The sequence below is a fragment of the Pipistrellus hanaki genome (genome assembly GCF_964339955.1).
Source record: "Pipistrellus hanaki genome assembly, chromosome: 8".
NCBI lineage: Eukaryota > Metazoa > Chordata > Mammalia > Chiroptera > Vespertilionidae > Pipistrellus > Pipistrellus hanaki.
In genome coordinates this window covers 68192733-68217038 of record NC_140510.1, presented here as the reverse complement: position 1 = coordinate 68217038, position 24306 = coordinate 68192733, and the positions used below count along the sequence as shown (strand labels likewise).

Genomic DNA, 24306 nt, shown 5'->3' with positions numbered 1-24306 from the left:
GAGCCACATGCGGCTCTTTGGTCCCTTGAGTGTGGCACTTCCACAAAATACCACGGCCTGGGCGAGTGGCCGTGAAGTGGTATTGAAGAAGTGACGCTAGATGAAGTTTAAGCTTAAAAAATGTGGCTCTCAAAAGAAACTTCAATCGTCGTACTATTGATATTTGGCTCCGTTGGCAAATGAGTTTGCCGACCACTGTCCTAGAGGATGGGGCGGGATGCAGAAGCCCACCGTGACATTGAGATGTGCGCCTGACAGCCCAGCTGGGTCATAAAGGTTCCCAAACAAGGGTGCCGCAGCCACACTGGCCTCCTGACAAGACCACTCCGGCTGGCGTGCAATGGACTGGAAGAAAACCAGGCCCGGTGTCTGATAGGAGGTGGCAGTCATCGGGGAGAAACGTGAGTGGCTTTAAGCAGGAGTCGCAGCAAAAGGGGAAAATAAACAGAGCAGAGAGCGAGACGGCAGGTCGCCATGACAGGTCCTGGGTGGGTGCACAAGGTCAGAGAGGATTCAAAAGCCCAGGAATGCAGCCGATCCGTGGGAACGCTGGTCTGAAGTGAGAGCATGCCTAGGAGACAACCACAGGGTCGACCAAGTATCTCCGTAAAGAGATGGAGAAGGTCATGCTAGCTCTGGCTGGTTTGCACAGCGGGTAGAGTGTTGGACCATGGACTGAAGGGTAGCGGATTCAATTCCTGGTCAAGGACACGGGCCTCAGTCGCAGGTCTGATCCCCAGTCCCGGTAGGGCTCAGCAGGAGGCAACCAGTTCACATCTCTCTCTCACATCGTTGTTCCTCTCCCCCAGCCCCCCTTTCCTTTTCTCTAAAGATCAATGGAAAAATATCCTCGGGTGAGGATTAAAAAAGAGAGAAGTTCATTCTGGGTTTACCCGTCACACGCTGTCAAAGGAAATGCAATTTCCATGAGTCATAAACACGGCGATAGATGGTCGCTTTGTACACAAGTAGAGAAATTACTAAAAAGCTGGGCGTGAATGACTTAGCCTATAATCCAGTATTAATTTCATATCCTGCCACCTCTGTTACATTAGGATTTCTCTGAATTTACTTAATAAGCCAAGCCTTCCAGCAGCGCTCAAATGTCACAAATAGTCAAGACTGAGCAACATGGTTTTCTTGATATTTAAGGTCTGTGGACTAAGTGTATTTGCACATGTTTTTTGTAAAGCGTGTGTCGTTTGCAAAAAAGCCAAACACAAGACCTCCACAAAGCAGCGTGATCTCTTGGAAGGACCTCTCTCTGCCCACGCTCCCGGGGCTGCTCCTTCTATTTGTGTAATGAGATTAGCTGTGTTTCCACAGCAGGGCGGGCAGGGCTAATCCAACGGGGAAAAAAGGCAGAGCCTTCTGCTGTCCAAGCCATCAACCCTCTCCTCGGAGGCCACGCTCCCGCCCGGAGCACTGGAACCCAAGGGGGAACAGCCAGAGGAGCTGACGAAGGGAGGGGGAAGGGCAGGCAGGGTCTGCGGCAAAGAAGGCGTCAAAAATCAGAATGGGTCCCGAGTCGTGTACGAGAAGAGAGTTTATCAAGTCAATGATCTTTAAAACTTGTTAAACTAGAAAAAAAGGAACCGATTTCAAGTCCTGGCCGGGTTAATCCATTAGTTAGAGAGAGCATCGTCCCAATACACCAAGGTTTTGGGCTTGTGTCTAGTCAGGGCACACACCAGAATAAGTGCATAGGTAAGTGGGACAGCCAGTCAATGCTTCTCTTTCCCTCTCCCTCTCTAAAACCAGGCAGTGAATAAAAAGAAGGAACCGATTTCAAAGTGCTAGCCTCACACTCAGCATGCTCCCCCTGCTGCCTCCAGGAAAAACCCGAGGCGGGCCGGGGCTGGGTGGGGCTCAGCTGGAGAGGCCTGTAGGCAGATGTGCAGTCATGCAGAGATGAGGGGAGACGAAGCCGGAAAGTTCTCTCAGTGGAATCAGCATTTTTTCTAACTCAGCCCCATGCCAAGCAACAACTGGCTTCAGCTTCTATTGTTCAGCCTTCTCTCCCCGCCCCCATTAGCTGCCAATCCTAGTGACTGTCTCTCTTGAGCTTCAGAATACACCTCCTTCAGTCCTGGTATCGCTGTATAAAGGACAAAACCGGTGCAGCATACAAACTCGGTTTCTCCCTCCTTCTACTTAATTTCTGGTTCTTAATTATGATTTCTAAATACCAAAATTTAGACAAGTGAAGAGTTATTCTAAATAGCCTCATTCAAATTGCTCATGGAATCTTAGGATAGGCGATGAGAAAACACGAAAAACAAAAATAGCTTGTCACTCCAAGAATAAGAAAAGGGAAATTCCAGAAAGCCAACCACCTTCCATATAAAACTCTCCGTGTTTCAATAGCAATGGTGTTCTTGTTGTTCAATGTGCTTATTAAGAAATATTAAACATCTCCTGGCTGTTTACACACGCACGAGCTAAATATTAGTGTTAACACTTGTGCTTTACAAATACTTACAAATCGAGAGGAGTTGTCATTCCTGACGGTCTTGGCATTTCCAAAAGCTAGGAAGAAAGGGATTGGTGCATGGTTAAGTGGACAGGAAGGCATGTCCCACAGAAAGATAAAGCAGCCATCATACTTGCCATTTATAAATCCTAGAACTTAAAATGTCTAAAATTTCCACAGAAGCACACTTAACAGAAGTCTACTAAAGCTCCTGTGTCTTTTAAGTCCATAGAAAAAGAATGTCATTCCTATGATTCATGGAATTTCCCCCCAGTTATTACTGTAACTCAATCTCGTTTGACTCAGGATCTCGTAACCGTGCTGACAGCAGGGGATGGGGTGGCTAGCAGGCACGGCTTCTGAGCCCTTCACCATTATCCTCGGCGAATAGGGTCATTTCGGTGATAACTACTACTGGCGATTGCCAAAAGTGTTGTGGAGCTTGCTTAGGTCTCCAGGTTAAATAAGGCCCCGAGAAGCTTTAAATTGCTAAATTAGTTTGGAGTCAAGCTATTTATATCAGAAAGACGAAGAGATTAGAAAACTAACATCCTTGCCAAAACTTAAGTGAAACTTTCTAGAATGTAAAGAAAGCCAAGCCCGGCTCAGGGGTTGAGCGTTGACCTATGAACAAAGAAGTCATGGTTCGATTTCCAGTCAAGTCACATGCCTGGATTGTGGGCTTGATCCCCAGAATGGGGGCATGTGGGAAGCAGCTGATCCATGCTTCTCTCTCATTCTTGATGTTTTTCTCTCTCTCCCTCTCTCTTCCTCTCCAAATCAGTAATACATCCTATATAATAAAGGTCTAATATGAGAAGTGTCTGACTGTTCCACCAGTCACTATGATGCGCATTGACCACCAGGGGGCAGACGCTCTGACTGGTAGGTTAGCTTGCTGCTGGGGTCCAGCCGACAGGGATTGGATGAGATTAATGATTGACTGGCTGCCTCCTGCGGTCCAGTTGTGCACCAATGGGGTCCTTCAGCCTGGCCTGTGCCCTCTTGCAATCCAGAACCCCTTGGAGGATATCAGAGAGCCCGTTTCAGCCCGATCTCTGTAAGCCAGGACGAGGGACCCCACCGGTGCATGAATCGGTGCACTAGGCTTCTAGTATATATATATATATATATATATATATATATATATATATATATATATATATATATATATATATAATAAAAAAAAAAAGAAAGCCAAACTGGCCCAAGACTCAAAATCCAAGTGGGTTCCAATCTCCACTGCTTCAGAGCCGAGTTCCCACACAGGCCCCTTTGAAATGAGGGCACCTAAGAACCACAGGTGGATGCCACCCGGGCATACCGTGTTCTGTTGAGCACAGGGGCTCACAGTGTCATAAGGTAAAAGGACTGCTTCACACACTGTGCACAAGCAGGGGAGACTAAGTAAATGTGCCGTGTAAGCAGACACGACCCCTGTCCCATGGTCTGGAAGCCCCCCTGTGCGCCTCACACTCCACTGTGCACATCCATGGCCTAGGGCCATGGTCGGCAAACTGCGGCTCACGAGCCACATGCCGCTCTTTGGCCCCTTGAGTGTGGCTCTTCCACAAAACACCATGGCCTGGGTGAGTCTATGTTGAAGAAGTGGTGTTAGAAGAAGTTTAAGTTTACAAAATGTGGCTCTCAAAAGAAATTTCAATCATTGTACTGTTGATATTTGGCTCCGTTGGCTAATGAGTTTGCTGACCATTGGCCTAGGGATCTTGCGAAGGCACAGACTTGGGTCCAGCAGATCAGGGCATGATATTCTGCGTTTCGGCCGGTCCCTCGGCTGTTAACTGGGATCCGTGGGCCACACGGCAGCTGGTAAGACTGAGACACGATGACGTGTGAGCAGAAGTGAATGTCCAGATGGAGAGACCAGCATCACATCTCTGGAAGCTTCCATCACCTCATTCAATCCAGCGGAGAGAAGATAACTGGAGCAGCATGAGCTCACACGGTAACTCAGGCCGTAAAACTGGTCTGAGTGTTGAAAGCAACCTCAGGATCAGGCAAGGAAGTGAGTGTTCAAGTTCAGGTTCATTTTAGATATTCAGCAGCCAAACCTGATGTATTTCACATTAGCTGGCTTTTTATTTTTATTGTTTAAAATATATTTTTGTTGATTTCAGAGAGGAAGGGAGAGGGAGAGAGAGATAGAAACATCAATGATGAGAGAGAATTACTAATCGGCTGCCTAATGCACATGACTTATGGGGATTGAGTCCACAATCCAGGGATGTGCCCTTGATGGATCCTTCAGTCCACAGGCTGATGCTCTATCCACTGAGCCAAACCGGTCAGGGCACATTCGCTGGCTTTTTAAATGTTTTTTATTTATTTATTTTTTTTAAAGTGAGTCCTTGCAGAAACCGGTTTGGCTCAGTGGATAGAGCGTCGGCCTGTGGACTGAAGGGTCCCGGGTTCGATTCCGGTCAAGGGCATGTTCCTTGGTTTCGGGCACATCCCCAGTAGGAAGTGTGCAGGAGGCAGCTGATCGATGTTTCTCTCTCATCAATGTTTCTAACTCTATCCCTTTCCCTTCCTCTCTGTAAAAACTCAATAAAATATATTTTTAAAAAAGGTGAGTCCTCTTCAGTTAAGGCAAAGTTCACAAAGTCAGCAGGGCAGTTCTCAGGGCAGAGACACTGCTTGGGGGGGGTGGGGGGGTGGCAGGTCCCCGACGCCGAATTCTCTAACATAAAGCAGACTGAGGCGCTATGCTGAGCGAGGAAGCCTGACACGGGAAACATCCCAGAAAGGATGCTGACCGAGGTCCACACTTCCATCCCATGTCCACCCCGCGGGAAGGCCGGATGGCCGTCAAGGCCACCTCGAGAACGGCGAGTGAGTGCGGCCCAGGGTCCGGGAGGACCGGACTCAGTCTTGGGTTTTCACGGGCCCGTCCTTCCTGGTGGGTGTCACCATGACGAGGTGCCAAGTGAACCAACTTGCACGGCCCTGAGGTCCAGCTCCAGATGCCGATGCATAAAAGGCAGTGTGTTGTGGAGTGAAGGTCAAGGGCGAGTGAAGGAATTGCTTCAAAAAAACTTTACTCAGGGCGGCATTTGCAGGCCATAAGCCCTCTTTTCATCACACAAGTCTGAGTGGCACATTGCTGAGCACAGCTCGGAACACTGGCGTCTTTGACCGTGGGCCACAGACGCAAAGACAAGGGCTCCCTCTCAGGCACTGGAGACGCATTCCTCTGAGAGCATTGTTTCTCCAAGAGCAATTGTTCTAGATGTCCGTCTCCAGGAGCAGCTCGAGCTGGGATCCAAGAGAGTGCGTGCCCACAGAGGCCTTCCCCCCATTTCCTGCCCGGGGCCTCGTTCCCAACGCCATCGGCTCAGGGGCCAGATTCCAATCACAGAGGCTGACGGCGGCGGCGTCCACGGAGCTGCTCCCTGAGACTGCGGCATTCTCAGAACGAACACGCAACCACACGGGCAGCCCCCGAACGTAAAGGCAGAGGGCAGGGACTACACAAGTCCCATACGGGAATAAGAGAGATACAGAACTTTGTGTGCTAAGTGACTAAGGGGAAAGAACCACCGATAACAATAGAATACATGTTTCAGTCTCTGTTCTTCACCAAGTCAAGGTATATTAGTGACTTATCCCAACATCTGGGGGGTAAGGATGCATGGCATCTCCTGGTGATAAAGTGGAAGAGGAGAGAGAGGCCTGGAAATGTAGGGGTTACTACACTGGGGGTACCTCTCCCCCACTCCCCCAACCCAAAGCAGTCCTGCGTTTTAAACACGTTAAATCTTGACCGTCTTCGGCTTTGAACAAAGGGTTGAGCCAAACAATTCTTTTAGAGCAGGGATTCTGACCGGGTGGCTGTAGGCCCCAGGGCTCTGCGTTCCCTGAACACCAGAGCCCCGGTCCATGCACACCGACCCCGCACACAGGGAGGCCTACCTTCCAGGACCGGGTTGGACTGTAAAAGCTGCTCCTTGACTTGGTTGACTTCCGCCCCTTTCCCGCACACAGCCGCCACATAGGACATGACCAGCTTGCTGGCTTCTGTGGGTGAAAGGAAGCCAGGTTAGCACACGAAGCTGAGATTAGAAAAGGAGAGATTTAGAGGGAGGAATTGGGAAGACAAAACCCACCAACAGTGTTTCGAATGCCTGTCCACCTGGGAGGATGTAGTGCCTTGGAAATCTTTTACAATAAGTGTCCTTCCTCTTCAAGAACACGTCCTGAATTAGCTCTAACGGATACTGTGCTTACGGCACCCCGGGCCGCTAACCAATCCACAACAGCCCAGGGGGACTGTCTCCTTAAAGCGGCCTTTCTCGTAACATGACTCTATCATACACGTTGATTCAAGCCCAGCACAACTTGGTAACCTGGTACTCTTACCAAATATATTTTAAAATGTTTAAAGGGCTGTTCTAAACCAAACGGGCTTGCTCACAATTAGAATAAATTGATTACTCTTCAACTCAATTAAAACACTGAGCAGCCCTAACCAGTTTGGCTCAGTGGATAGAGCGTCGGCCTGCGGACCGAAGGGTCACAGGTTCAATTCCGGTCAAGGGCATGTACCTTGGTTGCAGGCGCGTCCCCAGTAGGAGGTGTGCAGGAGGCAGCTGATCAATGTTTCTCTCTCATCGGTGTTTCTAACTCTCTCTTCCTCCGTTAAGATGCCGAAAGTTTTCTAGGGACCCAGCTTGCCCAGGTCTGGTGGCCCAGTTTCCTAAAGAATGAGGCTGCTGAGTCAGAGAGACAAGTATCACATGATCTCCCCCGTATGTGGCATCTAATGGACAAAATAAACTGCTTAGCGGAGTGGATCCAGAGACATGAATAGACGGAGGAACCTCAGAGGGAAGGCGGGGAGGGTGGGAGGGTGAAAATTGATCAACCAAAGACCTTGTGTTCAAATAATATAGTGGTGAAGGCCTGGGGAGAGAAAAGGGGATACCCCAATAATAAAGATTTAAAAAAGAAGAAGAAAAAAAAGAATGAGACTGCCCATTCAACGAGGCCTGTTTGTGTGCAACGAGACCGGACTCTGCAGCTTGGAAGGACGCCCTCCGCAGTCCCCAGGCCTCTGTGCGGCAGCATGACCCAGCGGCACCCGCACAGCGACCCGCCCGCAGGCAGCGCCCGCTGGTCCCTTCGTGGTGACAGCGTGGGTCTGGCCATGAGAAGCGCAGCCTCTACGCCGAGGGGGTCGTGACTGGCAAAGTGTTCACTGAACAACAGCTCCACAGGCGCGGCCTTGCCCGTGTGCCCTGGCCTGTGCTCGCTCAGCTCTCCCGGAGGGATGCGCCGCCTGAACACGCGTGTGCTGCGGCCACCGTGAGCCGGCGACACCGCTCAGCGACGGGCAGAGAGCTGCGGCAGATGGAGCGCAGGCGGGTCGGGGGCTGGGAACTAAAGGCCGTCCTGAGCGAGGCAGGCGGCTCCCTAGCGCTGTACCCAGTGGCTGGGTGCGTGGAAACGGAAGCGGCTGTGAGGTTAGAAACCGCATGGTGTGTGTGTGTTCCTGCGTCAGGATCACCTTCCCAGGCCCAGGTGACCTCAGATATCCTCGGAACCGCATGGGGATGGCTCTCCATGTTCCGCCTCCCCGCCCCATCAGGGCTCGAATCGCTTTCTGCAAGCGCTTTGCATCCACAGCGGAAAACTGGGAGCTCACTGCCTAGAGCTATGTGGGCACTCTTACAGAAGCATCAGTGAGGAGAGAGAACCTGTGGGCACTCTTACAGAAGCATCAGTGAGGAGAGAGAACCATGGACTGCTGCCTCCTGCACGCCCCACACTGGGGATCGAGCCCGCAACCCGGGCCCTGTGTCCTCACTGGGAATCAAACCGCGAACTCCTGGTTTGTAGGCCGTGCCGACTGGGCCTCAAGGAATGTTTGATTTAGCTCAGCGATCCTGAAATAAACGGGGCCCATAGACCCTCACGCGCTCACCTGCCTCCCTGTGTGTCACAGCACATACCCTGCAGGTAAGAGCGTCTCCAGCACTGAAGACCGATGACAGCATCGGCTCTCGACCCGGTGAAGCAGGCACTTCTTATAAAATAAGCCCTCCGCTGCCACAGGGTGACGCAAGCGGTTAGTAACGCTGCTTCTTGAAAGGAGGAATGCCAGGCAAAGTGCCGAGCACATGCCGGGCCCTCAATAAATGTCAGCCCACGAACCCAAGGGCCGGGGGTTCGAGTCCGGTCAAGGGCACGTACCCCGGTTGCAGGTTCCCCACCCCAGTTGGGGCACGAGTGGGAAGCAACCAAGTGAAGTGGCTCTCTCACATCAATGTTTCTCTCTCCTCTCTCCCCTGCCTCTCTCTAAAATCAATGGGGGGATGGGGGGGGGGGGGGGAATCTCCTCCCGTGAGGGTTAACAAAACAAAGCAAAAAAGAACAAAAAAAGAAAAGGAAGAATGCCAACCCTCTGGCAGGGTCCCAGCAGGCCCCTCTCAGTTTTTCCATAGGCAGATCCGGAGCCAACAGGAGACGGGCCCTCCCTCCTCGAGGAAGCACTGTTCCACTCTCCCAGAAGGAGGAGGTCGCCGACGTGGCCAATTAGTGGCTACGCTGTCTTCTTGGCGCATATGCTCCCTAGAGGAGGAACTGCCAAAGTCCATCAAAACCCGTGGCCGGAGCCCACGCTGATGACTCACTTAGGAACAAATGGGTTCAACCAGATCCGAAGAAAGCACAGGGTGGGTGGGGCAAAAGTAGGTGCACACTTGTGAAGAGGTGCAACCGTTTATTCTTATATTATTATTATTATTGAATATATTTTTACTAGAGGCTCGGTGCACAAATTTGTGCATGGGTGGGGTCTGGCCTGCCCACCCTGATTGGGGCTAATCGGGGGCCGAGGTAGGCAGGCCCCACCCCCTGTTCAAACTTCCGTTTGAATTCCCAGTTGAGGGGACAATTTGAGTATTAGCCATTATATAAGAAGATTGATTTCACAGAGGAAGGGAGAGGGAGAGAGAGAGAGAGAAACATCAATGATGAGAGAGAGCCGTGGGTAGGCTGCCTCCTACTAGGGATGGAGTCTGCAACCCGGGCATGTGCCCTGACCTCCTGACTCACAGGTCAGCACTCAACCACTGAGCCACGCCAGGCCCGTGGAAATCAAGGCTATTAATCTGACAACGAAATAGCCAAGAAAGTGGAAACATTTCAATCCCACTTTGGCAAACCAGCAGAACTGACCAGCGACGCGTCTCAGCTATAACACAAGTGCACGCTGTAAATAAGCCACAGGGACGTGTGATCCCGCCCTGGGGTGCAGCCCACTCCGCACAGCTCTGCACGGTGACCAAGGCAGCGATGTGCAGAGGTGACGACACCATGAGGTTCACACAGGTAGGAGCACTAGGATGCACACCTGAAACTAGCACACCGTGTCTGTGACTGTAATTTTAAGAGAGCGTGTGGAAGATGACATGGACATGCAGCCACCATCTCCCTGCCCGCCCCCTCCCCACCCACTTCCTCCTTCCTGGGCCCTCAGCTCCGCGGAGGAGAGGACAGCGGCAGAGGGAGCCTGCAGGGTGCGCTTCGGGGCAGCTCTGCCCAACCCTCTCCAGTTCGCCGGGCCCGGGTACAACCACCGCCCACCCCAGGCCATCCATCACCCACACTGCTTTCAATATAAGCACACGGGAAAAGCAAGATCCCTCCAAAACATATGCAGAGGTTCCTGTCTCTTTCCACAACATTTTGCACCTAAATCTTTGTCATCACACTGAAAATACAGACAGCCCACCTAACGCTACACGCGAAACTCTCAGTTCAGTGGGCTTCCTGCCAATTCTGATAGTTAACACACAGCATCCGCTCTGCGTGGCCCATGTCACCTCGGGCAGAGAGGAGCCGTGGCTGGGGCCTCCCGGAGCCCGAGGACCCGGCCTTTGTCAGGCAAGCAGCCCGAGACCCAGAGCCTGTGGCAAAGGTGCCGCGCGGCCCAGCGAGCAGCGTACTCCCTGCGACACTCGCCCTCGCATGGAGAGGGGGGCTGACCAGTGGTCTTACCTGTCTTTCCAGCTCCGCTCTCCCCGGTGATGAGGATGCACTGGTCCTTGTCTTGGTCTCGCAGGGACCGGTAGGCTTCATCTGACAGGGCAAAGCTGTGGGGCGATGGAAACAAGGTCTTAGGGTCAGCTCACTGCCACGTGGTAATCCCATGTAAGCACATGTAAATACATGTAACCTTAGGGTGCAGCTCACTATCACATGGTCATCACATGTAACCCCATGCAACCTTACTATGCAGCTCACTGTCATGCGGTCATCCCATGTAACCACATGTAACCCTATGACGCAGCTCACTATCACATGTAACCCCATGCAACCTTACTATGCAGCTCACTGTCATGTGGTCATCCCATATAACCACATGTAACCTTAGGACGCAGCTCACTATCACCTGGTCATCACATGTAACCTTAGTACGCAGCTCACTATCACATGGTCATCACATGTAGCCACATGTAACCTTAGGGTGCAGCTCACTATCACTAGGTCATCACATGTAGCCACAGCCCCTTCAGGGCCCGTTGATGTGCTTCAGATAGAATGATGAGACATCCACTCGGTTTCCTGCCGATTCTGATAGTTAACACATAGCATCCGCTCTGCGTGGCCCATGTCACCTTTCCCCACGCATGTTCCATGAGCCAAATGGCTCTGATGTCTCGTCTCTCACACTGTACACTATGCAACACACATGCTCTGTTTATGGCTCCACTTATTAGCATCGGGTCAACTCAGAGGACCCGGGAGGGAGATGTTACATCACACGTTCACAACCGGACTGGAGTTTCAAAATAATGAGGACAAAAATGTGTTCAAACGTGAGAAAAATGGCCCAAAATACCCAACAGCTGACCTCACCATCGCCAAGCGACATCCGGGCCTATGTCCTCACCAGTGACGGGAGCTGTACGGTCCCCGGGTGAGCGGAGCGAGGTCCTGCCCCAGGTCTGGGTCTCATTCAGTCCCAGCCCCGAGGACGGCCAAGGCCCCCGGTCCAGGAAGGCTGCCAGGCCTCCTGCGGACACCCCTCCGCAAAATTCAGGATGCCCTTTGCTCCCTCCAGCTTAACGGAACGGCATGTTGACCACATGCACTTCATTAGGGAAAATGCCTGCACCTAATCATCAGTGAGCAGGAAGAGAAGCTGGGGTGATGGGGCCACCCCGGGCAGGCAGGCAGGGGCATGGCCACCAGACCGAACGGCAGAGCTCAAACAGCATCAGTGACCGGGAGCCAGCACGCCCCAAGCCCTTCCCGTGGAACCACTTAAAAATCACAGCAAAACCACCGTGAATAAATGCACACACACGTGCGCGCACACACACACACACACACACACACACACACACACACACGGCTTCAGAAATCGCCAGGCCCTGCCATGGGTTGACATGAAGTCAAAACCCCCAACTTGAGCACGTGTTTTTCCTTGTCTGTCACAGACAGAAACACTTCACTGTTGTCCCCCAAACCCGGCACAGTTCACCCAGCGGAGAGCACGTTAGAATCTAACGGAAAGGCTCTAAGGGACTGCGCTGCTTCCAGGCCTCCAGAGCCCTGACTCCAGAATGCCGGGAAGCTTCACCAGATCACAGCGCCCAGCGCCGGGAAACGGGCTGGCCACGGGCACACCCTCGAGGTCCCCCTACCCGTTCTGTGCGAACACTGGCCTCGCGTCGCTGCTTAAAGAAACACCCAGAGGGCCCTGGCTGGTTTGGCTCAGTGCGTAGAATGCTGGCCAGCGGACTGAAGGGTCCTGGGTTCGATTCCGGTCAAGGGCACATACCCGGTTGCTGGTCCCCCAGCACTGGTCAGGGTGTGTGAAGGAGGCAATCAATTGATGTGTCTCTCTCACACAGATGTTTCTCTTGGTCTCTCCCTCCATTCCACTCGCTCTAAAAATCAATGGAAAAAGATCCTTGGGTGAGGATTAACAAACAAAGCAGGAGGGAAGAAAGGAATTAAGGAAGGAAAGAAGGAAGGAAGGAAGGAAGGAAGGAAGGGAGGGAGGGAGGGAAAAAGGAAGAAAGGAAGGGAAAAAGGGAGGAAGGAAGGGAGGGAGGGAGGCCCCAAGGTGGGCCCTGAAGACACAGCCCCTTCCCCACCCTGTCCCTCCCCTCTGGCAGCATGGGCACAGCCCAGCACCATGCCAGCACGTAACCACACTCTGAACCCACACACCCGCTTCCCAGCTGCCCTGTCATTAAGGAGCCGAAATAAACTTCAGAGACTTTTTACTTCAAAACAGTTGTGACCCATCTGCTTCCCATTATTCTGCGAACACATCAGCACTGTTACCTACCACACACACACACACACACACACACACACACACACGCACGCACGCACACGGTGGTTGATCGTCGGTCACGTAAGGGGCAGTGTGGGTCCTCGCTCGCCACGGCAGAGCAGTTTTCCCCGGGTCTTCTGTCCCTCGCTGGGCGCTAAGCATAGAGGCAGGCAGGCCGACCTTGGATGTGGCTCCTTCCCGATCAGCTCGGGGTGGCTCACCGGAGCCACAGGTCACCAACCCTCGGTGGCTGCCAACAGCGGCCTGTGGCTCTGAGGCCGAGCGGCTGGGCGGGGCTCCTGTGCCGTGCGGTCAGGGCAGAGCGGGGCGGTCAGGGCAGAGTGGGGCGGCATGTTCCAAACCGTCCAGTCCTGAACGTCCATCTCCTGGGGGCTCTGCCTTCCTGGTCCTCAGGCAACGGCAGAGTGGCCTTCCCCAGACCCCGCGCCTCCCACCCGGCCGTGTCCTTTCTAAGTTCATTTCACTGATGGCAAAGCCAACAAGATGCTCCGACAACACAGCTCCGCCACGTACAGCTCCTGTGCCCCCGAGCCCGCCCGGCTGCCCAGTTTCTGGCTCTCCCCCTGCTTCACCCTCACCCCCCAAGCTGCGTGTGAAAGCACTCGCTGCAGGGCCCCCTCCCCAGGGCGTGTGGCTGGTCCTCCCCGCCAGCCAGAGAGGTGGACACAGCAAGTGTCCCGGGCACCGTTCCGGGACTTAGGTAACCGCCTGGAGCTTTTCATTTCAGGTCTTTTCCTTCGAGAAAAGAAATCATGGTAGCCTGTCCCTTTTCCTCTGTCTGGAACCCCAGAGCACGCCTCTCACATCCCATCAGGGGAGTTCTGCTCTGGCACTGAACCCTCTTAAAAGGGTGCAGCCTCAAACTCTCAACCCACAGCTCACACCTCCAAATCTCAACTACTCTGTCCTTCCTTCCCAGCCCGGGGGCAGCCCCAAACCCCAGGTGTTTCCAAAACTAAGGAACAAAACAAAAAAAGTGGCGTGTGTTTTTTCTAAAACTTCCTAGCTATCCAAGTGTTCCACCGATTTCTAACTTCCTGTCGAACCCGATGGCAAGCTGGTGTGGTCCATAACGGAGGACATGGGAGAGAAGGAAACGGAGGAAAATGGTGCAACCGGGAGGGGTTTTGTTTGCCTGCTTTCTTGTTGTTGTGTTTTTTCAGGGAAAGCAGATGCTGACCGTCCTTGTAAAATATTACTGCAGCTATCTCTTTCTTTATCATTGTCTCGTGTTCATAAGGCAGAAAACGTTCGCCCACTTGAAAAATATCACCTCGATAAGTTAGCGTTGTGCCTCCCCCAAACATTCCTTCACCCTATCACATCTTAAAGGAGAACTTCAAAAAAGTCGTTATAGTTATTTATTACAGATAACTGTAACTTTTCATCCTGGGAGGGTTGATTGCATTCATGTCCCATGCCAATATAAACATGGTAAATTAATATCTTTACAACCATAGAGTCAACGCCTCAGGCCACAACATTATACGCACTCCTCACAACCCAAGCCTTGGAACAAGGGAAGATAAAAAACAGGAGTGGGTCTCTCTTCAAAATGAATTGCAATGGTACACTAGGAAGCCTTGACCGGTGTGGCTCAGTGAATAGAGCATCAGCCTGTGGACTGAAGGGTCCCAGGTTCGATTCCAGTCAAGGGCATGTATCTTGGTTGCGGGCACATCCCCAGTGGGGAGTGTGCAGGAGGCAGGTGATAGGTATTTCTAACTCTCTATCTCTCTCTCTTCCTCTCTGTAAAAAAAAATCAATAAGATATATATTTTTTTAAATGTACACTATGAAGCAAAAAGAAAAGAATACGAAGACAAACATAAAGAACAGAATCAGGGAAAGAGGGATGGTAAACAGACCTAAACGGCAAGGTTTCTATATTTTGCATACTAAAAGATTGTATAATTCTAAAAAATAAAAATTAAAAAAAAAATCATCAGATAATTCCAAAAAAGGCAGGAAAAAGAGAATAGACACAGCGGAGACAAACAGAAAATAAATTATTAAATAGTGGGCTAAATGTAACCACATTGATAATTACATTAAAATATTGATGGACAAAATACCCCAATTACAGAGAAGAGAATGTCAGAGTGGACACAAAAGTGAAACGCAATTAAATGCTGCAGGAGTCACTCTTAAAAATATGAAGACATGAACAGGCTGAAAGGAAATGCTATATCAGGAAAATGATATACCGGGCGGAATCAATGGATCAAAAAAACATGCATTGTGCTTTTCTCTTTATGCATCTAACGTCCCTAGTGGCCGTCTCAGCATAAGAAGGATGCTCGCTTGGCCATGTCATACCATAGCCGTGGTCGGCACACTGCGGCTCGCGAGCCACAATCGGTTCTTTGGCCCCTTGGGTGTGGCTCTTCCACAAAATACCACGGCCTGGGCGAGTCTATTTTGAAGAAGTGACGTTAGAAGAAGTTTAAGTTTAAAAAATGTGGCTCTCAAAAGAAATTTCAGTCGTTGTACTGTTGATATTTGGCTCTGTTGACTAATGAGTTTGCCGACCACTGTGCCAGAGCGTATAGCAGGTGCAGGTGAGGCTTAAGTCTTTCAAATGAGCGACACCTGTTCTTCTAGGAATATTGGATCAACAGCAAATTTCCTAAGTTCACATACATTCCTTTATCCTAAACCTATGTAGCTACACTGATTTCTTTTGGCTACATCGTTGAAAAAAGGTTTGTTCCTACTGCCTGTAAAGCAGAAATAATCTCATCTGAGACTAACCACTTTATGGTGACATCTGTTTTGAAGTGATAATAGGAAAACATCAAATAAAGCTCAGAAGTCAGGTGTTAAAATAGTAGACGACAAAAAGGCACACACGTTTAAACTTAGATTGATTTGCTAAACACAGACCCCGCTGTATTTCTGTGAAATTTCATAGACCGCATGAACCAACCTCAGGGTACACCAGGCCTCTCATTACATGACTCAAAGGTATTTTTTAATCTGACAGGCACATATAACACTAAGAGGACAAAACTCCGCCTCTGGATGTTCCATGTAAAAGGGCTCACGGTGTTACACTGTGTTGAGGGAGAACAGAAGCCTAACCCTCCCAACCCCCAATTCCCAAATCCTCCCAACCCCCAAGTCCCAAACCCTCCCAATTCCCAAATCCTCCCAACCCCCCAATTCCCAAATCCTCCCAAATCCCAAATCCTCCCAACCCCCAAATCCCAAACCCTCCCAATTCCCAAATCCTCCCAATTCCCAAATCCTCCCAACCCCCAAATCCCAAACCCTCCCAATTCCCAAATCCTCCCAATTCCCAAATCCTCCCAACCCCCAAATCCCAAACCCTCCCAATTCCCAAATCCTCCCAATTCCCAAATCCTCCCAACCCAATTCCCAAATCCTTCCAACCCCCAATTCCCAAACCCTCCCAACCCCCCAATTCCCAAATCCTCCCAACCCCCAATACCTAATCCTCCCAACCCCCAATTCCCAAACCCTCCCAACCCCCAATACCTAACCCTCCCAACCCCCAATTCCCAAACCCTCCCAACGCCCCAAATCCCAAATCCTCCCAACCCTGTGGGCCTGGTCTTATCAAAAGCTAAAGGAGTTCCTCCCTGGGGCTGAGAGGCACAGAACAGTGAGTCAACACCCTGGAGACAGAGAGTGGATGCACAGCCAGGTGTGGGGACCGGTTTAGGAAACAGATAAGGGGTTTCTCTAAGCTGCTCCAGGGAGGAAAGCACAGACTAGAGAGGGATCCGGGAGGAGGAAACATCTGCCTGCCAGCCGGAGCTGCCTCTAGAATCCAGGGCACTGCCTCGTGGCCAAGACTTCCTCCCAAATCAGTGCCCTGGGCTCAGAGCCACAGGGGGGGCTTCAGGCAGCATCCTGCCGGGGCCTGGGGCCTGGCATGCCCGAGATCCCACTTGTGGGAGCTGCTCCGGGTCTGCCCTCACACAGGCAGGGAGGGGGGATGGCTCCAGGTCTGCCCTCACACAGGCAGGGAGGGGGGATGGCTCCAGGTCTGCCCTCACACAGGCAGGGAGGGGGAATGGTTCCGCTACCATGAATTACTCTCCTCCGAGTGAAAACGGAGTGGTGCGTGGAGGCTCGAGGTGAAGAGCCACCAGGCGGGCACCCAGGAGTCCGAGGCGTGTCCTCACCCGGGTTTTGAGGATGAGGAGCAAGAGAATCTCTCCTCTAAGCTTAAAATCTATCAGGAAAGATACTGAAGCCCCCAGAGAGGGGGTGTGAGGAGACAGGGACCCCACCAGCGCCCCTGGGGACACCCAGGAAAGGAACGTGTGGCTTTTCCTACGAGAGGCCCCTCCGGAGAGCGGCAGCCCCTGAGCCGAGGCCCGGCAGGACAGAGGCCGGAGGACGCAGGGCCAGAGGAAATGAGGTTATTTCCCCGTCCAGAAAGGAACAAACACCTGATCTGGGGGAAAGGACAGGACAATCAGGCTCTTAATGCAAATTCCAGGAGCCCGGGGAGTATTTTTAGTTTCCGTTCACAAAAGAAATACCAACAACCATCTCTGCTCCCGACTCAGAAAAACACCCACAGAGTTACAGTCCACAGGATAACCCTTTCTGCTCAAAGCAAATACAATCAAAAACAGCATCCCCTCATTATGCTGAGTGACACAAGCCAGCCAGTGAAAGAAAAACACCACGTGACCTCACTCATTTATGGATAATAAAGACCATTATTAACTGATGAACAAAAATAGATACGGAGGCAGAGAAGCATCAAACAGACTGTCAAAGGGCAGCAGGAAGGCTGGGGAGAGTTTGGGGGGTGGGGGTAATAAATCAACCGAAGGACTTGTGTGCATGCATATAAGCATAACCAATGGATGCAAGACACTGGGAGGGGGGTGAGGGCATGTGCCAGGGGATAGGAGTGGCTGGGGGAGGGGTGTGTCAATTGAGAATTAAAAAAAAAAAAAAAAAAAAGGAAACATAGGCACTACTATTTGTAATACTTTGAACAATAAAAAATATATATAAATAAATAAAATTTAAAAAAAATTCCCACCACAACTGCTTATTCTGGGGGGCGGGGGGGCCAGTCTAGCCATTTATAGTCAGTTTTTAAGTCAGTCTAGAGACACAATGGACTAACCAGGTAAGAAGCTCTTTTTCCTCCTTTCTGGCCTGAGCGCCCATCAAGGGGAACGCAGTTGTCTATAGCCAAGCACAGCGGTCGGCAAACTGTGGCTCGAGAGCCACAGGCAGCTCTTTGGCTCCTTGAGTGTGGCTCTTCCACAAAATGCCATGTACCATAATTAAGTTAATAACAACGTACCTACCTATATAGTTTGAGTTTAAAAATTTTGGCTCTCAAAAGAAATCTCAATCGCCCTGTTGATCCCTGGCTCTATTGACGAATGAGTCTGCCGACCACTGGCCAAGCACCGTTCACAAGCCGCCTGGACATAGCGCCAGCACCTGTGTCATCCTTCGGCCCAGGACTCTCCATCCCTGATCCCCTCCTCACGGCGGCCAGGTTTAACCGTTTGCTCTGATGTGTTCCTGGAATAAAGTTTCCCCCAAATCTGAAAACACTCACAGCTAGTTTGCACCATCCCTGCTTTCCAAAACCCTGGTTCTCGGAGTCCCGGACTGTAAGTCCGCCGCCTGCTCAGGTGGGGGTGCCAGGGAAGTGTCAGAGGCTCGCCTGCGGGTGTCCTGGGCAGGCTGGGCCTGAAGGACTGGATCCCAATGTGGCCCAGAGGCCCCCCCCCCTCCATTCCTCCCCCTTCTCTCCTCCCCCCTCCTTCCCCTACACACACTCCGGTGCTTAAGAAGTACCTATTCACAAAAAGTTTGCAAATCGAGGACATGGACAACATGCAGAAACCTGCCTCTGGGTTTCCAACAGAAAACAAAAGTCTCAGTTTTACAAAGAAACTGTGACTGAGCGGAGGAAACCGCGGGTGGCACATCAGACCTTCCAGTCGGAGCCCCCTGAGAGCTCGGGCAGGCTGGGGCCTGGGTGACAGACAGCCCTCCCGGAGAGCCCCCAGGGGGTCCAAAAAGGATGGCCGCCCCTTATCTGCAGGCCTTCCAGGAGGTTCTCCCTCTCTGACCCCAGCCCCGATCCCCAGCCCGGGAAAGGGGCTTCCACAGAAGATACTGAAGCTCTGGATGCCGGCAGGTCTGTCTACACAGGATCTGGTGACTATTTTTGTGTGTCCTTTTTTAAATGCAAAAATGTCTGCCTTTAAAAATGGCTTCAAAGTGCCCACATAAGCCCGGGTAAACCAAAAATACCCTCTACCTGGGCCGCAGGCTGGAGGCCCTGAACATCCTTCCTGCCATGCAGACAGTCCCTCCCTCCGCACGCTGCCGGCTCTGTGGCTCTGCCAGGAGCTGCCCGGACCGGGACGCCAGGTGGGGGCAGGGGGAGGGGAGGAGGGATACGGGGACAGACAGCAACGCCCTGAGCTACTGCTGCCTTAGACTGGCTGTGGGCACAGAGAGAAAGGGAGGGAAACACGCTCAGATTCTCCCCCACAGAAAGCGCAGGTCCAGAGGAGCCCAAACACAGAGCACTAAACATCTGCCTCCAAGGGTTCTAAGCCATGTCCATGCTGGCAAACGGGCCATGTTGATTGAAACTGTCACACACACAGAGCATATGTGTTTGAGAGAAATGTTCTGACCAGCAAGCAGGCAGTCAGCGTGTCATCCACCCCGTGCCTGCGGGAGGAATGTCATCTGACAGACTGGATTCGTAAAGGCGCTGAAAAGAAAGTTCTGGAAGCCAGCAGCCACCCTCCGGGAGGGGCAGGCAGGCCAGGAGAGCTGGGGGAAGGAAGGACACGCCCCCAGGCTCTCTGTCCTGGAGAGCCAAGAGCTGGTCTACCCTCTTTTACAGAATATCAGCTCAAGACAGCTCTATCTTCAACAAAAATCTTGAACTTAACCACTTCCTTCATGTAAACCCAAACCGGTTTCTGGTTACACGGAGAGGTCAAAATCAGGTCAGCTACACACACAGAATGCAACCCCTACAGCTGTGACTGACAGGTCTCAGAAAGTAACCCCTACAGAAGTGAGTGATAGACTACAAAATGCAACCCCTACAGCTGTGAGTGACAGGCCACAGAATGCAAACCCTACAGCTGGGAGTGACAGGCCACGGAATGCAACCCCTACGGCTGTGAGTGACAGGCCACGGAATGCAACCCCTACAGCTGTGAGTGACAGGCCATGGAATGCAACCCCTACAGCTGTGAGTGACAGGCCACGGAATGCAACCCCTAAAGCCCAAGGTGACAGGCCACGGAATGCAACCCCTAAAGCCCAAGGTGACAGGCCACGGAATGCAACCCCTACGGCTGTGAGTGACAGGCCACGGAATGCGACCCCTACAGCTGTGAGTGACCGGCCACGGAATGCAACCCCTACAGCTGTGAGTGACAGGCCACGGAATGCAACCCCTACAGCTGTGAGTGACAGGCCACAGACCAGCCAGGCCCTCCCAGGACTCTCCATCTCCCCTGGCTTTCTCCCTTGCTGCTCAGTCCCCCCACGTCCCACTGTCCCGGGTTAGAAAGGCCGTCGGCAGGGGTCACCCCTGCAGGAGGGCCCCTCGAGGCCCTAGCAGCTCCCGGCCTAAAAAGTCAGAGTCACAGCGGTCCTTGCCAGCAGCCGGGCCGCAGCCCGCTGAGAACCAGCTGCCTCTGCTCCCCACACCCTGCAGCCCGGGGCTCGCCCACTCTCTCGCCTCCTGGGAGTCCCCCGTCACCGTCCCTCCATACCCCGACGGAGCACTCCACTCCAGAGAACACAGCCTCCCACGGTCTGCAGATCGCCTTGGACTCAGGGCTGTTGTGAGAACACCGACAGTAAAGGTACATCCAAAACGGTCGCAGAGCGGCACCCGAAGGACACAGGGCGACCTGCTGCTCCTCGTGCTCCTGAGTCAAATCAAACCCGTAAGTTAGGCACCTGTCCCCCTGTTCTCAGACTCGGACGCACATTCGAGTCACCTGGGGAGTTGATGCCTGTCCTCCCTCTCCATACTCTACAGATTATGATCAAATTCTGCAGTGTGTCTGCCCAGCCGGTGTGGCTCAGTGGCTGAGCATCAACCCAGGAACCACGAGGTCACTGGTTGGATTCCCAGTCAGGGGCCATGCCCAGGTTGCAGGCTCGATCCCCAATAGGGGACGATGGATGATGTTCTCTCTCATTGACCTTTCTCTTTCTCTATCCATCTCCCTTCCTCTCTCTAAAAATCAATTTTAAATATATATATATATATATATATATATATATATATATATATATATATATATATATATCACTCCCAGCCCCATAACCACAGCCGACGTCCCGGTATGAACTTCTGCTTGGCTCCAATTCTCCACGAGCTACTCGTTGGAGAATGCTGGCTGCACAGCAGTGGCCTGCCTCCAGCCCACTGTCAATGAGGAGATGTAATCATTAGCTCCCAGTCATCTTCCTACTCACGGATAAGCAACCAGAGACTAAAAACTAAAATCCAGGCAGACCGGTTCACTCTTCTTGGTTTTGGTTTGGCTTTTAGGGGTAGAGGAACAGAGACATGGTAGATGGGTAGGCAGAGAGATTGAAATCTACCAGCTTCCATCTTTAACTACATCCATATTTGGAAAAAGAACTTAAAGTTGTCCTTAAACACAACTTAAAAGGCCCCAGTGTCGGGGAAACGGACTTTTATTATTTATTCACTACCCACCTGGGAAGAGCCGAATCCAACCAATTAACATTGCACTGGCTTAAGTTTCAAAGCTGGTTGGAACCGGTTTACCGTAATTCCCAATAGATGACTATGTGAATTAATATAGATGAGATCAGCATCTAATTTTCTAAAACTCAATAAACAGACTGGTTCCAAAAAAACACACACACACAAATAACATGAATTATAGATTGGACCAAAGGCATATCTATTGCCATAAACTTCCAAAGCATTAGAGACACATCTTCAAAAATTCACATTAACTTTTTCTATAAACAGCAGCAATAAAACACTTCGAAAAGCCTTTTTTCATAAGAAACCAATCAGCCACCAGTCTCTGAACAGCAGTGTGAAGGAAAGAGAGTAACAACAGAAGCGTGGAAAATGAGCCCACGGGTTTTCTCCTGCAGTTTAAGATGCTTTCCACTGAGATGAACATGGGAATGTGGACATGCACCGTGATTACAGTCATTACAAGAAAAAGAAATATCTGGGGAGAACTTTAAGAGGACCTATTTTTTTTCTAAATTAAACTACTGAACTCATGTTTAAATTCAGGCAGGAGGAGCTTGCTTTCACCCATGAGTTAAACTGTCAAACCGTTAGAGGAAATAACGAGGACGTCATGCAACAAACAAGCTAAATCCCCTTCCATTTCCCCCTCCTGAGCCCGTGGGAAGGAAGAATTTCCCAGAGTCCTTTGCAGTTAGGTTAGGGTGGACCCATATGACTGCTCATTGGCCAACAAATAAGGACTGACCTTGCGCTCTCTCCACCTGCCACCCCTGGTGTTCCACTCCTTACAACTACAAGTTCTTACAACTACACGTTCGTAGGCAGCATGGATGTGTCACAAATTGGAGTAGAGATCATCATCACCTGGCCACTCAGTGTGTATATAACTGTGACATAATGTGTGCTACGGAAAGTGTATGCTAGGGCACCAAGTGGCCTTTCGGAAAGGTTTGGATACAGGTGTATCCCGGATGCATCTAGAAAGACAGGTAGGATTTAAATATGCAGAGAGGGATGGAGTGAATATAATGGAATACGAGGTCCGGGTGCCCAGAAAAGGGAAATGGAAGAGGCAGTGGAATCATCCAGAGAAGCACCGCTCACAGCTCACTGATCGCCAGCTACACATTTTTTCCAAACTCACCCTCTTCATTTTCACAGCCAACATTTTCTCTTAGGACTGACTTTCATTTCCTAAGTTCTATCTAAGTTCAACGCCAGATATACGCAAACAACCAAGAAAAGGTGAAGTCCCTAAATATGAAAACGAGACAGAGATGTTCAAGTTCTGAGACTCTCTTATGCTTCTCTATTTATGCCTGCAAGGTAAAATATGGCCATCACCGACACAGGCCTGCTTGGTACTCTGATAATGAACAGTATGTGGCATGATGACAGGGAAGCAAATGTTCAAAGCATTGCACACCCTTTCTATTTGTTTCAGGAACAATGCCCACGGACATCCGTGCACAGTTCCACCGCCCTCCTTCCTGCCACCCACGGCCCAGGTAACGCGTAAGCAGGCAGCCCTGACTCACCCGCTGCCTGTGAGCTGGGACAGCTACCGATGTTCAATGTATAACTTACACCTTCACACGGCTCTCACATTCTTCTTTACTACAGTTCTCTGGCCTCAGGTAGGTTTCTGCCATTGTACATGTCCTTGTTTTTATCCATAATGCCATTCACAGGAGCACATCATGGATAAGCCTCTGCTATCAGTAATGACCAAGGCCATTATAATTATAGGAAGAGGCAGCAGCAACACTGTAGGGTGGTGTGGGAGGGATCTGAGTGCCAGAACATGTAATCTGAAAGCATCAAAGCAATGCTTCAAAACTAGCAATTCCTAAGGAAAGGTCGAGGAGACCGTACAACCCCTCCTCGTGAAAATATAGGAGCTGCAAGTGGAAATGGACCCGTCTGGTGGCCACTGAAGGTCTTCAGGAGGCAACCTAAGAAAGAATGCCTGCATCTGTCCCCAGAGATGAAGGTCTCTAGCCTGGCCACGGGTGTGGCTCAGTGGTTGAGTGTCGACCTATGAACCAGGAGGTCACGGTTCCATTCCTGGTCAGGGCACATGCCCAGGTTGCAGGCTCAGTCCCCAATGTGGGGCATGCAGGAGGTAGCAGATCAATGATTCTCTCTCATCATTGATGTTTCTCTCTATCCCTCTCTGAAATCAATTAATATAAAGTATATATATGTATTTTTAGTTAAAGGTCGCTGGTGCAAACCAGCCAAATCTTCTCTCCATCCAGGTGCTTTCCAATATTTTGCTTTCGAGGTGAACTGAAGAAAAAAGATTGGTATAAAATATACGTGTATATTCTAACTATCTGTCTATTGCTAAATCTTTGTGAAATTGGGCTAACCCAGTGGTCGGCAAACTCATTAGTCCACAGAGCCAAATACCAACAGTACAACGATTGAAATTTCTTTTGAGCGCCACATTTTTTAAACTTGAACTTCTTCTAATGCCACTTCTTCAAAACAGACTCGCCCAGGCTGCGGTATTTTGTGGAAGAGCCAAGGTATTTTGTGGAAGAGCCACACTCAAGGGGCCAAAGAGCCGCATGTGGCTCGCGAGCCGCGGTTTGCCAGCCACGGGGCTAACCTATCTATATAATGCTTAGGATACTCCTAACGCAATAGAGGATGTTCTTTTTAGACTTCAAGCTGACCACCCGTGCGTCTAGACATTGAGCACTCACAACCCCAGTCAGGGCTTCAGATCCAAAAGAAGGAGCTTCC

The 24306-nt window shown here is 51.1% G+C and overlaps 1 protein-coding gene across 8 annotated transcripts in view; it reads right to left on the bottom strand.

The window, feature by feature from the left end:
- MYO1B (myosin IB) overlaps window positions 1–24306 on the bottom strand; it is a 129317-nt gene that overhangs the window by 56418 nt on the left and 48593 nt on the right. For all 8 annotated transcript variants that reach the window (XM_084892117.1, XM_084892120.1, XM_084892122.1 and 5 more), the window contains exons 4-6: window positions 10496–10590; window positions 6407–6511; window positions 2483–2529 (exon numbers count right to left, since the gene is read on the bottom strand). In XM_084892117.1, coding sequence (XP_084748243.1) covers window positions 2483–2529; window positions 6407–6511; window positions 10496–10590 — 247 coding nt within the window. The remainder of the gene's footprint in view (window positions 1–2482; window positions 2530–6406; window positions 6512–10495; window positions 10591–24306) is intronic.